Genomic DNA, 11,448 nt, shown 5'->3' with positions numbered 1-11,448 from the left:
ATTTAACAATTCTTATTTGTAAGCCTGAAGCTTTTTTGGAACATTTCAAAAATAAACTTTTAAAGTGTTCCTAATCACTCAAAATTCCTTTAAGCCTTACACAGCAAATACAGTGGGACCTATAACATTGCAGTAGGAATTTGTGTTAATCTCTCTCCCTCCCTCGCTCCCTCCCCCACTCTCCCCCACCAGCAGTGGACAGAGATGTGTAAAATTCTTTGTCAGATCAACTCCTTTCCTATAACATGCAAATGTTGTGCTCTGGGCAAATAAGTACCACATTATTTCTCTTGCAGCAGCCACATCCTGTTTCCCAGTATAATTAGGGATTCAATCTGAAGATACCCTTGTATAATGAAAGTTCAACTGATTAAACCAGATAAATTGTGCTCAATAATCTGGCAAGTTATAGTTTGCTTGACTCTACTAATTCTTCAATATAGCCTGCTTTCAGGAAGCTAACAGTGAAGGCTGAGAGCTGGCAAAACCTTCTGCAGTGCTTGACACATCTCCAAGAGGTCTTCTTGCCAATAAAATAACATCTTAAATCATCGAAACCTTGCAAAATTGCAAAGCCTTATGAGATATAATGCGAGAATGCCATACTCATTAACATGAGAATAATAGCAAATGCAAGCTATTGTGAGTTGCTGCTTTTTTGTTTGGGTAGGCTACAACTCAAAGACATCGCATCGTGTACCCAAACATATACATCCAGTAATCCTTCAAGGCCTGAATTCAACATATTTTCAATAACCTGCCAGAACCGTAGCTGTTTGAGGTTTATATCACAAATGCCGCCACCCTCATCCATCACACACACACACACCCAGTTTCCTTTGTTATGGACAAGGTGAGGGCAGAAGGAAGACAGGAGAAGCCATTAATTGCATTAAGAGGCAGCCATGTTCCCGTGTTGTCGATTTCCCCTTCATATGGAATTGCAGGATTCTGACAGCCCCATAAAGGGCTTTAGAAAGTTCAAATAAATTAAGCAAAAGATCCAAGTTATTGAAGGAAGTAACTCAATTAAAACAAAGAGAAAGAAGGATGAGCACTTAGCTGCAGGCATCTTTTCCCTACCAAGTGTAAAGCACAGTGAGAATATAAACAAAAGTTCTTTGCTCCGTGCTAGATGACAGATACGGTAGGCTTTGAGGAATGCAGGTCAAGGAGTAGATGGAAAGAGAGGTTTTGCATGACCCATCTTTCTCAAATGGTGCTGTCAACTGTTTGCTGGAGGATTATGTTGCTTTTATCATAACCTCACGCAGATGAAAAGTAACAAATTCATAATTTTCACCCACGGTTTGCAGTTGGAAGTATGCTGCAGTGGAGATCGACTTCAACTATCCCAGACTTGAAAGGCACCTGCAAAATATAGAAAACAATGACAATATGAATACCGTACTTTTCAGAGTATAAGACGTACTCCCCCCCCAAAAAAAGTGGGTGAAAATTGTGGTGCATTTTATACACCAAATTTTGCTGAAGTACCACCCATCGTCCCCCACCCTTCAGCTGTTTTTGGCCTCCATGCGTCGCATTTTTGGCCTCTGCACAACCCATTTTTGGCCTCTGTGTGTCGCATTTTTGGCAAGTTCCAGGCAGCAGGGATCGGCAGTGGTGAATTGGGCTGCAGCTGAATGGGCTGCGCCGGCAGTGAAAAAGTCGTGGCAAATGGGCATCATCAAATGGGCTGTGCCGAATGGGTGGCAACAAACAGGCTGTGGCAAATGGGCCATGCTGAACGGACCGTGCTGGCAGCCAACGGGTGGCAGCAAATGGGCCGAACTGAATGGGCCAGATGACTATCAGATGGATGCTGGGAGGCAAAGCCAGATTATTTTTTGTTTTCCTCTCCCAAAAAGTTAGGTGCATCTTATAGTCCGGAGTGTCTTATACTAATATGGTAAATCAAGAAGGTCCTGATTCTGTTGTCTTTGAGAAGGTTGATTTGGTTTCTATAAAAAAAGAAATCAAACGTCCTGGTGGCCATCACTTCACCATCTACCCTGGCTCACTTCTTAATCAGCTCATTCTCAGATATCATCCAAATGTGCTATGCTTGAAGTTGTATCTGTCCGCCCCGTGCCAACTCAATGAAGCGGTGGACATGATGAACCGAGGCCTTGAAGCTGTTAGGGATTGGATGAGGGCTAACAAGCTTGTGCTCAACCCGGATAAGACCGAGTGGCTGTTGTGTTTCCCTCCCACTAACTTGGTTAGTGTTCCATCTCTCAGGCTGGGGGGTCAAACATTACACCCCTCAGACAGGGTTCGCAACCTGGGAGTCCTCCTGGACCCACAGCTGACCTTCGACCATCATTTATCAGCTGTGACCAGGGGGGCATTTGCACAGGTTCGCCTGGTGCACCAGTTGCGACCCTACCTGAACCGGGAGGCTCTCACAACAGTCACTCGTGCCCTTGTGACCTCTAGGCTGGAATACTGCAACGTGCTCTACATGGGGCTGCCCTTGAAGAGCATCCGGCGACTTCAGCTAGTCCAGAATGTGGCCGCGTGAGCGATCGTGGGTGCACCTCGGTACACCCACATAACACCTATCCTCGGCGAGCTGCGCTGGCTACCTGTCGATCTCCGGGTGCGCTTCAAGGTGCTACTTACCACCCATAAAGCCCTTCATGGTAGTGGATCTGGATATTTGAGAGACCGCCTCCTGCCAATCACCTCCTCGCGACCCATTAGATCACATAGATTAGGCCTCCTCCGAGTTCCATCTGCCAGTCAGTGTCGACTGGCAACTACGCGGAGGAGAGCCTTCTCGGTAGTAGCTCCGACCCTTTGGAACGATCTCCCCATGGAGATTCGCACCCTCACCACCCTCCAGACCTTCCACACAGCCCTTAAAATCTGGCTATCCCGTCAGGCCTGGGGTTAAAGAATGTAACTCACCCCCACCCGAATGGTATGAATGTTGTGTTCTATTTTTAATTATGTATTGTCCTTATGTGTTATTGTTTGTATCCCCCTCCCTTTGAGTTGTAAGCCGCCCTGAGTCCCCCCAGGGAAAAGGGCGGCCTAAAAATAAATTTTCAAATACTGTCAAATACAAAAATGTGTGGAAAAATCAAAAACAGAAGTGTTTATGTCCAAGCTTTCTCTGCTAAAGTGTTTCTATTCTCATCTTTAAATCCTAAAGCTGAACAAAATTTTCAAACCCATCTAGCTTTTCCAGCCCACCTAATCTCACTGAAAGGGTTTCTGCAGCCTGGAAGCATGAAATGTTATATGATTGAACCATAAATTTCTAGATTATATGGGGCATTACTTCCATTTCATTGAGCATCACACAGAATTCCTCAGAATACACCGTAGGTTTGTCCTCAATTTACAGCCATTCATTTAATGACAGATCAAAGTTACAACAGCCTCAACACAAGTAGTCAATAACCTGCCTCTATGATTTTATTATTGCAATTTGGGTGTGTGGAATGAGCTTGCATTCACAATCAGTTGCAGGACCCTGCTGTTGTACATAATCGCAATTTGTGACCTTCCCACAGTGTGTTTCCAACAAAAAAAGTCAATTGGGGAAGCTGGATATGCTTAACGACCCTAGTGATTCACTTAACAATAATAGAGATTCACTTTACAACCATAAAGTGATCGTAAAATTGGGTCCAGTTATCTAATGACTCAACTTACGATTATAATGAGTTGTGACAGAAATTCTAATCCCAATTCTGGTGGTAACTTGAGGACTACTGGTACTATTCTGTACCGCATATTGTACTTGAGGTAGAATGTATTCATATTTCTATAATCCACAGAGATGAACAAAAATGGACAGAAGTTTGAAAAAAGTCTGTCAACAAAAAGCATAAGAAACTAGATGCATTCATAAAAAGTGAACTATAATAATCGGTCTGGGCTTCAAAATTTTTGGCAAGGGAGTCTCTGCCTGGTTGCTGGGTGGGTGTGGCCACGGTTGGCATGGCATAGACGGTCTCCTGCACCATGTGAGGGGGGCATTTTGCCTTCCCCAGGCTCTGGAGGCTTTCCTTGAGCCTCCAGGAGGGTGAAAACAGCCTCCCCAGGCTCCAGAGGCCCTCTGGAGACCAGAAATGGCCTTGTTTCCAGCCTTCCCAAACTTCCGGTGGACCCGTTTTTTCCCCTCTACAAGTCTCTGTGCCTGCCCTGCACTTACTTCCATCCAAAATGGACTGGGTGAGTGTCACGTTCTGAGCATGCGTTGAAATAAAGAATTCAAGCGGGAAGAACTCGATACCTGATTGGCTGGTCGTTTGACCGCTCCAGTATAAAAAGGGAGCTGTCCAAACGAGCAGCACGCATTTTCCTGGGTTAAAGCCGGTTCTGAATGTTAGCCTGTATTTGTCAGGGAATAAAATTTGTTAGCCTTTATTCCCATCTCCGCCTCAGTTCGTTGGCTACCCACGGTCCCTGGGGACATACCACTGGCGACGAAGGTGGGAGCGCCAAACTGAGGCACGAGTTAGCTGAAGTCACTCGCTGAGTCACTAGAACCGCGCTTCTATCTAATCTTGCTGCGACGAGACGTCGCCTCACTGACAGGAATGGCCATGTTAAACTTCGCGCCATTCAACTATGGCTCTGAAACATGGAAGTCATACACCGCTCGTTTCGAGTGCTTCCTAGTCGCCCACGACTTAACTGAGCTGACCGATGAAAGGAAATGCGCGTTTTTTCTGTCAGTCTGCGGCACGGATGTTTTCCACACCGCCAGGGCTCTCACAGCCCCTGAACCTATCAAGGCCGTTCCCTGGCCTGTCCTGCTGGCAAAGCTGATGAGCCATTACGCTCCGTCTCCATCTAAGATAGCTCGCCGACACGCGTTCCATCAACGCAGCCAAGCCGAGGGGGAGTCCGTCAGCGCCTATGTCGCCGCACTCAGATCAGCCGCCCTCCATTGCGAATTCCGTGATCTCGACGAGGCCCTCCTCGACCGCCTGGTGTGTGGCCTCAGAGACCTCAAACTTCAGAAGCGATTACTAACGAAAGCAGACCTCTCATTCCAATCTGTGTTCGATGAAGTTCGGGCTGCCGAAATGTCCACGGCATCCCTAGCTACCATTGCGAAGAGCCGGTCTACTCCAACCGCACAGTCCGCCAATACGTTCAGCACAGCTACCGGTCTACCAGACACGGAGAGCGATGATTCAGACGCCGAAGGGCAAGAGGAGGACATCAACCGCCTTTATGAGGCGAACAAAAAGAGCGTAACACGGCGGAAGGGTGACCCTAAATCTGCATGTGGTGGTTGCGGAGGCAACCACGAAAGAGCTGAGTGCAGATTTAGGCAAGCCCTCTGCCAGCGGTGTGGCAGAAAGGGCCACATCGCTTGGGTGTGCCGAGCCGCGCAGCCCATGTCCTCCTCAGAGCTCCAAACTGATCGGTTCCGTCACCCGCGGAATCAAACGGAAGGTCCGAAGAAACCCAGGATGGACTGCCATGCCATACTTCGGAACGCAAATCAGGGCCTCGCCTGCCACCAGGTACAGAAAAAGATCCAGCTGACTGTCAATATTGAAGGGAGGCCCTGTGAAATGGAGCTGGACACCGGCTCCGCTACGTCCATTGTATCTTGGAGCATGATTAAACGACTTTTGCCCCAGCTGTCAAAGCGCCAACTGCAAGACTGTAACCTGACATTACGAGACTATCAGGGCAACCTGATCCCAGTGATTGGAACCCGCAAGGTCAGGGTGCAGTTCAAGGGGTTCAGTGGCAGACTGCCCCTCATCATAGTCGAGGGCCGGTTGCCCAGCCTTCTCGGCCTCGATTGGTTCCAGTCCCTCGGCCTTCAAATCAGCGGCATCCACAACGTAGGCACCTCAGCCTTAGACTGCTTAGTCAATGAGTTCCCTGCCGTATTTGATGGCACCCTTGGCAGATACACCGACACGCCTGTGTCCTTCAACCTCGACCCCGCAGTGCAACCAGTGCGGATGAAGCCACGCCGAGTGCCCATCGCACTCAAGCCGAAAGTAGACACGGAACTAGATAAACTCGTGGCTCAAGGGGTCCTGGAGCCAGTGGACCATGCACGATGGGAGACACCCATCGTGTTGCCAATCAAACCGGATGGTAGTGTGAGAATCTGCGCAGACTACCGCTGCTCCATCAACCGCGCATTGCCATCCAACGCATACCCGGTGCCAGTGGTGCAACACCTTCTCCACACCTTGGGCGAGGGCTCCATCTTCGCAAAGCTCGACCTCGCCCAGGAATATCAGCAATTGGTCATGGACGATGATGCTGCCGAAGCACAGACTATCATCATGCACCGGGGCGCGTTCCGGTGTCGCAGGCTACAATTTGGTGTCAGCATCGCCCCTGGACTATTTCAAAGTTTGATGGAGAGGCTGCTCCAAGGACTCCGAGGCGTCGTCCCTTATTTTGACGACGTCCTCATCTCTGCAGCCTCTCTGGAGGAACTCATGGCCCGTTTGCGGGAGGTTCTCCGCAAGTTCCAGCAAGTCGGCCTCAAAGTGAAACGAGACAAATGCCAAATAGCAGTGCCCCAGATAGAATTCCTAGGGTTCCTCATTGATGGCCGCGGCATTCACCCCACGGCTGCCAAGACCAAGGCTATTGTGGAAGCCCCAGCACCCACCAATAGAGCTGAATTACAGACCTTTTTAGGCCTCCTAAATTTTTATGCTATGTTCCTGCCGCATAAAGCGTCTGTAGCTGAGCCACTTCACCGCCTCCTGGACTCAGGCGCGGCTTGGGTTTGGGGCCGCCGGGAAGCCACTGCCTTCCTGGCGGTTAAACACCTCCTTATTTCCAATGATGTGCTCATTCAGTATAGCGAGCACTTGCCCCTCGTCCTAGCTTGCGACGCCTCTCCCTACGGGGTAGGCGCTGTACTCTGCCATCAGCTACCCAGTGGGGCAGAGGTGCCCATCGCCTTTTTTTCCCGAACCCTGTCTGCCTCCGAACGTAATTATGCCCAAATTGATAAGGAGGCTCTCGCCATTGTAGCCGGAGTCCGGCGTTTCCACCATTATTTGTATGGCCGCCCCTTTTTAATTGTCACCGACCACAAACCGCTCCTCGGGTTGCTGGCCGGTGACCGTCCTGCCCCACAAGTTCTCTCTCCAAGGATGACTCGTTGGTTTGTTTTCCTTGCATCCTACGACTACCAGTTGCACCATCGCCCGGGAAAACAGATTGCCCATGCCGACGCTCTTAGCCGATGCCCACTGCCGGAGGCCCCCGAAGACCCAGTTGCTGGCTCCCCAGTGTTCCTGATTGACAACCTCAATTTGCCAATTTCTGCCGCCGACATCACCCGGTTGTCCGCAAGGGATCAGGTAATTTCCCGGGTACTAGACTGGGTTAGACGAGGGTGGCCAAAAGATCAGGTAGACCCTGCCTTCCTGCCATTCAAGTCCCGCCTGGCTGAGCTGTCCGTTCAGCGCGGGTGCCTGCTCTGGGGCCACAGGGTAGTGGTGCCGCCCTCACTGAGGACTACCGTCCTGCAGCAACTACATCAAGCCCACCCCGGCATCGTCCGGATGAAAGCCCTGGGCCGTAGTTATGTATGGTGGCCTAAGCTTGACCAGGACATAGCAGCCCATGTCGCTGACTGCACAAGATGCCAAAGCGCTCAGGCCTTGCCTCCCAAAGCCGAGCCCCGCACTTGGGAACCACCTTCCTCTCCCTGGTCTCGGGTGCACGTCGATTTCGCAGGCCCCATTCAGGGCCGCATGCTTTTCATTGCTGTGGACGCCTTCTCGAAGTGGGTTGAGGTCGTCCACATGCCATCCACTACTGCCGACGCACTCGTCGCTACTCTCTGCCGCCTTTTTGCCACTCACGGCCTTCCTGACGTGCTGGTATCCGATAACGGACCCCAGCTAACGTCCGCCACATTTGAAGCATTTCTGGCTTCCCAAGGAATCAGACACGCGCTCACATCTCCCTTCCACCCGGCCAGTAATGGTTTGGCGGAGCGTGCTGTGCGCTCCGTCAAAGAAGCCCTTGCTAAAATGGACCACCTTCCTTGGCAGCAGCGGATAGACGCTTTCCTGCTGGCCCACCATTCAACGCCCTCTCCAGAAACCAATACCAGCCCCGCAGAACTGCTCATGGGTCGCCGGTTACGTACAACCCTTGACTGCCTCCACCCAGCCTACATCGCCCCAAGCCCCTTAGATTCCCGTGGGGGTAGCCGCTCTTTCGCCCAGGGGGAGGCAGTGTATGCCCGGAATTACAGAGGGCATCCCTTGTGGCTACCAGGCATTGTAGTTGACCAGACCGGGCCCTGCTCCTACAGGGTCTGGCTCAACGACGGCAGAACTTGGAGACGCCACTGCGACCAGCTGCGGGGCAGACACCAGCCGCCAGCCGAGCTACAGCCATCTGCAGACCCACACCTTCAAACAAACGACGCGGGGCCCAGAAGCGAGGGAGCAGCGGACCAACAGGCTGCCCGGAGCCCAGACCGAAGCAACGACTTACCTGGTGGGCTGGCACCGTCCTTGGCTCGTCGACGACCCGAGCGATCGCCATCCTGCGAAGAAGGGTCCTCGGCAGGGCATCCAGATCTTCCAAGCGGCGCTGAAGGGCCTCGAATGTCCGGCCGAATCAGGCGGCGGCCAGCGTATTTACAGGACTACGCATGCGCGGGCTTAGGGGGGAGGAGTGTCACGTTCTGAGCATGCGTTGAAATAAAGAATTCAAGCAGGAAGAACTCGATACCTGATTGGCTGGTCGTTTGACAGCTCCAGTATAAAAAGGGAGCTGTCCAAACGAGCAGCGCGCATTTTCCTGGGTTAAAGCCGATTCTGAATGTTAGCCTGTATTTGTCAGGGAATAAAATTTGTTAGCCTTTATTCCCGTCTCCGCCTCAGTTCGTTGGCTACCCACGGTCCCTGGGGACATACCAGTGGGGACCCCTGGGAGGGATGGGGTGAGGTGGCCAGGGCCAGCCAGATGTAGGATTTGGGGGTTCTCCGAACTGCACAGAATCTTAGCTAGAGGTTCTTCCAAACCCCCGCGAACCCCCAGCAGCCCATCCATGATCAAAATTCGGATGCTTGGCAGCTGACTCATGTTTATGACAGCTGCATTGTTCCAAAGTCATGTGAGCACCTTTTGTAACCTTCTGACAAGCAAAGTCAATGAGGAAGCCAGATTCACTTGTTACTAACTTAACAAGCCCAGTGATTCACTTAACAATTGTCATAAAATGGGGCAAAATTAACTCAACAAATATCTGGCTCAGCAACAGAAAGTTTGGGCTCAATTGTGGTCATAAATCGAGGACTACCTGTATTCACTGATGATTTAGGAAACTTAATTCAACCCATAAGAAATCAAAATCTGCTTTCACAAAAATAATAGGAGTTCAACTCAGGCATCCCATGGGTCTTGACTATTTTGAGTTAAAGCAAGTGCAGCAGTTATAAATCTAACACTGTCAGGAACCTGATGAACTATATAAAACCAAACTGAACTGGCTATGATCTGGTTAAATACCCACATCACCACCTCTTTATTTATCAAGGAAATTGGTCCATAATTAGACACAGCAGATTCCTTGCCCAAAAGTATCATGACGTTTGCCTCATTAAAAATAACAGAGAGAGATTTATTGGGAAAAGCTTTATTAATGAAAATAGAAGAAAAAAATGGATAATTTTTATAGAAGCTAACTGGAAAGATATCCTGACCAAAAGTTTTCCCTAATTTCATAGGCTGACTTATTTTAGTGATTTATTAAAGTAGGCAAAGCAAAATCTGTACCGTAATTCTATAATGCGTGTGGTTAAAAAACATAACCTTATCTCTTCTGTAAGAAAGAATAAATATTGCACCATTTAAAATTAGAATTGTATATTGCAGCCAGCGGTCTAGGCCATTTCCAGAAGCCAAGGAGAATATCCATTTAGTTTTTATTGATGCTGAATCAAAGTATTTAGGCTTGAAAATAGTTGTGGTCACAACTGCTTAGGTAATTATAATTGCTTGGGAATTAAATTACCTGTAATGTTTCAGGTTCTGTTTCATCCTGCCCAACCTGATGCCCTATATTGAATAAGTAAATAGTTTATTGAAGAAGTCTCCAGATCATTTTAAGCATACTATGGGTAACCACAATAAGTACATAAAACAAGGCAATATCATTAAAATCTAAAATAGGATATTCTTTATTGACCAAGTGTGATTGGACACACAAGGAATTTGTCTCTGGTTGCATAAGATCTCAATGTGAATTAATGAGTTATATAAATTTAAATCTCATTCTAAATAATAATACCTAAAATAACGGAACCTTTATAACACAACTAGCTGATAACCTGGCATTGCCCAGGTATTTACTTATAGGGGGGAAATGTCCTGACCAAACATAATTTCTAATGTTGAAATTTCCCCCTTACCAGAGGAAGCTCCCTTGTTGAGTACTGTGATGCTGTTACCATGGCAACTCCATTGTGCTGTACAGTAGAAGCCATTTTACGGCAGTACAGTAGAAGCCAAATTAAGGCACAACAGGCTGTATCTTACTAGCACACACACCCCAAGGGGTTTTAGGGGTGTCACAATATCCCTACAATATTTTTTTCCAGAGAGTAAGTCATCTGTGTACCAAGTTTGGTTGAAATTGCTTGAGGCGTTCCAGAGTTATGCTGGAACACACACTCACACTCACTCACTCACTCTCTCTCTCTCACACACACACACACAGAGGGGGGAGAGGGAGAGGGAGAGGGAGAGGGAGGGAGGGAGGGAGGGAAGGAGGGAGGGAGAGGGAGAGAGAGAGAGAGAGAGAGAGAGAGAGAGAGAGATTTATATATATAGAAGAAGAAGAGTTAGTATCCTAAATGGTTAACAAAATGTAAGGAACTTTAATACATCTTGTCAGGCTCATATGAAACATAGCCATTATATAATCTGTTGTATCAGCCAGAATCTACTATTTCCTTCCCTCTTAGCTTCTCTGCAAAGATAACAACTCCCTGTGTCAAAAATTGATTGGTACTTTTTAGGAGGAAATTCGATTTTATTTCTGTAGTAGTATGAGTTGATAATTCCACAATTTCCAGCCAAACCTGGGATAACAGGGTTTGGACATCAACCTATCTAGACATTGTTGGGTTGTAAAGCTCACTACTTCACTGCACATTCACTCAGATTATAAACAGCACACTAATAATTTTCCTATACTTGGCTTGTTATATTGTATATGTAAATATATTTTGCATGAGAACCAGTTCCAACTTAACCACTACAAACTGCGAGACTGTGAATTCTAGTCCCATTGTAGGCGCAAAGCCAACTGCTTGACCTTATGCCAGTCAATCTCTCTCAGTCCTAAGAACAAGGGAATGGCAAATAAAATTAACATTGAATTGAAACACACACACAAAGAAAACAAAAAAAATCACCTTCTGTATTTATAGAACATAAATAAAGAAAATATGATTAAAATGT

At 48.1% G+C, this 11,448-nt stretch overlaps 1 protein-coding gene across 1 annotated transcript; it reads left to right on the top strand.

Annotated features, from left to right (window-relative positions):
• Positions 1 to 4,559: 4,559 nt before the first annotated feature.
• On the top strand, positions 4,560 to 8,646 carry LOC116506197 (uncharacterized protein K02A2.6-like). Its single transcript, XM_032213844.1, has 2 exons — positions 4,560 to 8,178; positions 8,288 to 8,646. Exons 1-2 carry the CDS (start codon positions 4,560 to 4,562, stop codon positions 8,644 to 8,646), a joined length of 3,978 nt encoding a protein of 1,325 aa, XP_032069735.1.
• The last annotated feature ends 2,802 nt before the right edge of the window (positions 8,647 to 11,448 follow it).

This window comes from Thamnophis elegans, chromosome 3 (assembly GCF_009769535.1).
Source record: "Thamnophis elegans isolate rThaEle1 chromosome 3, rThaEle1.pri, whole genome shotgun sequence".
Taxonomy (NCBI): Eukaryota; Metazoa; Chordata; class Lepidosauria; order Squamata; family Colubridae; genus Thamnophis; species Thamnophis elegans.
Note: the sequence above shows the minus strand (reverse complement) of the source record. Positions and strands in the feature narration are given on the sequence as shown.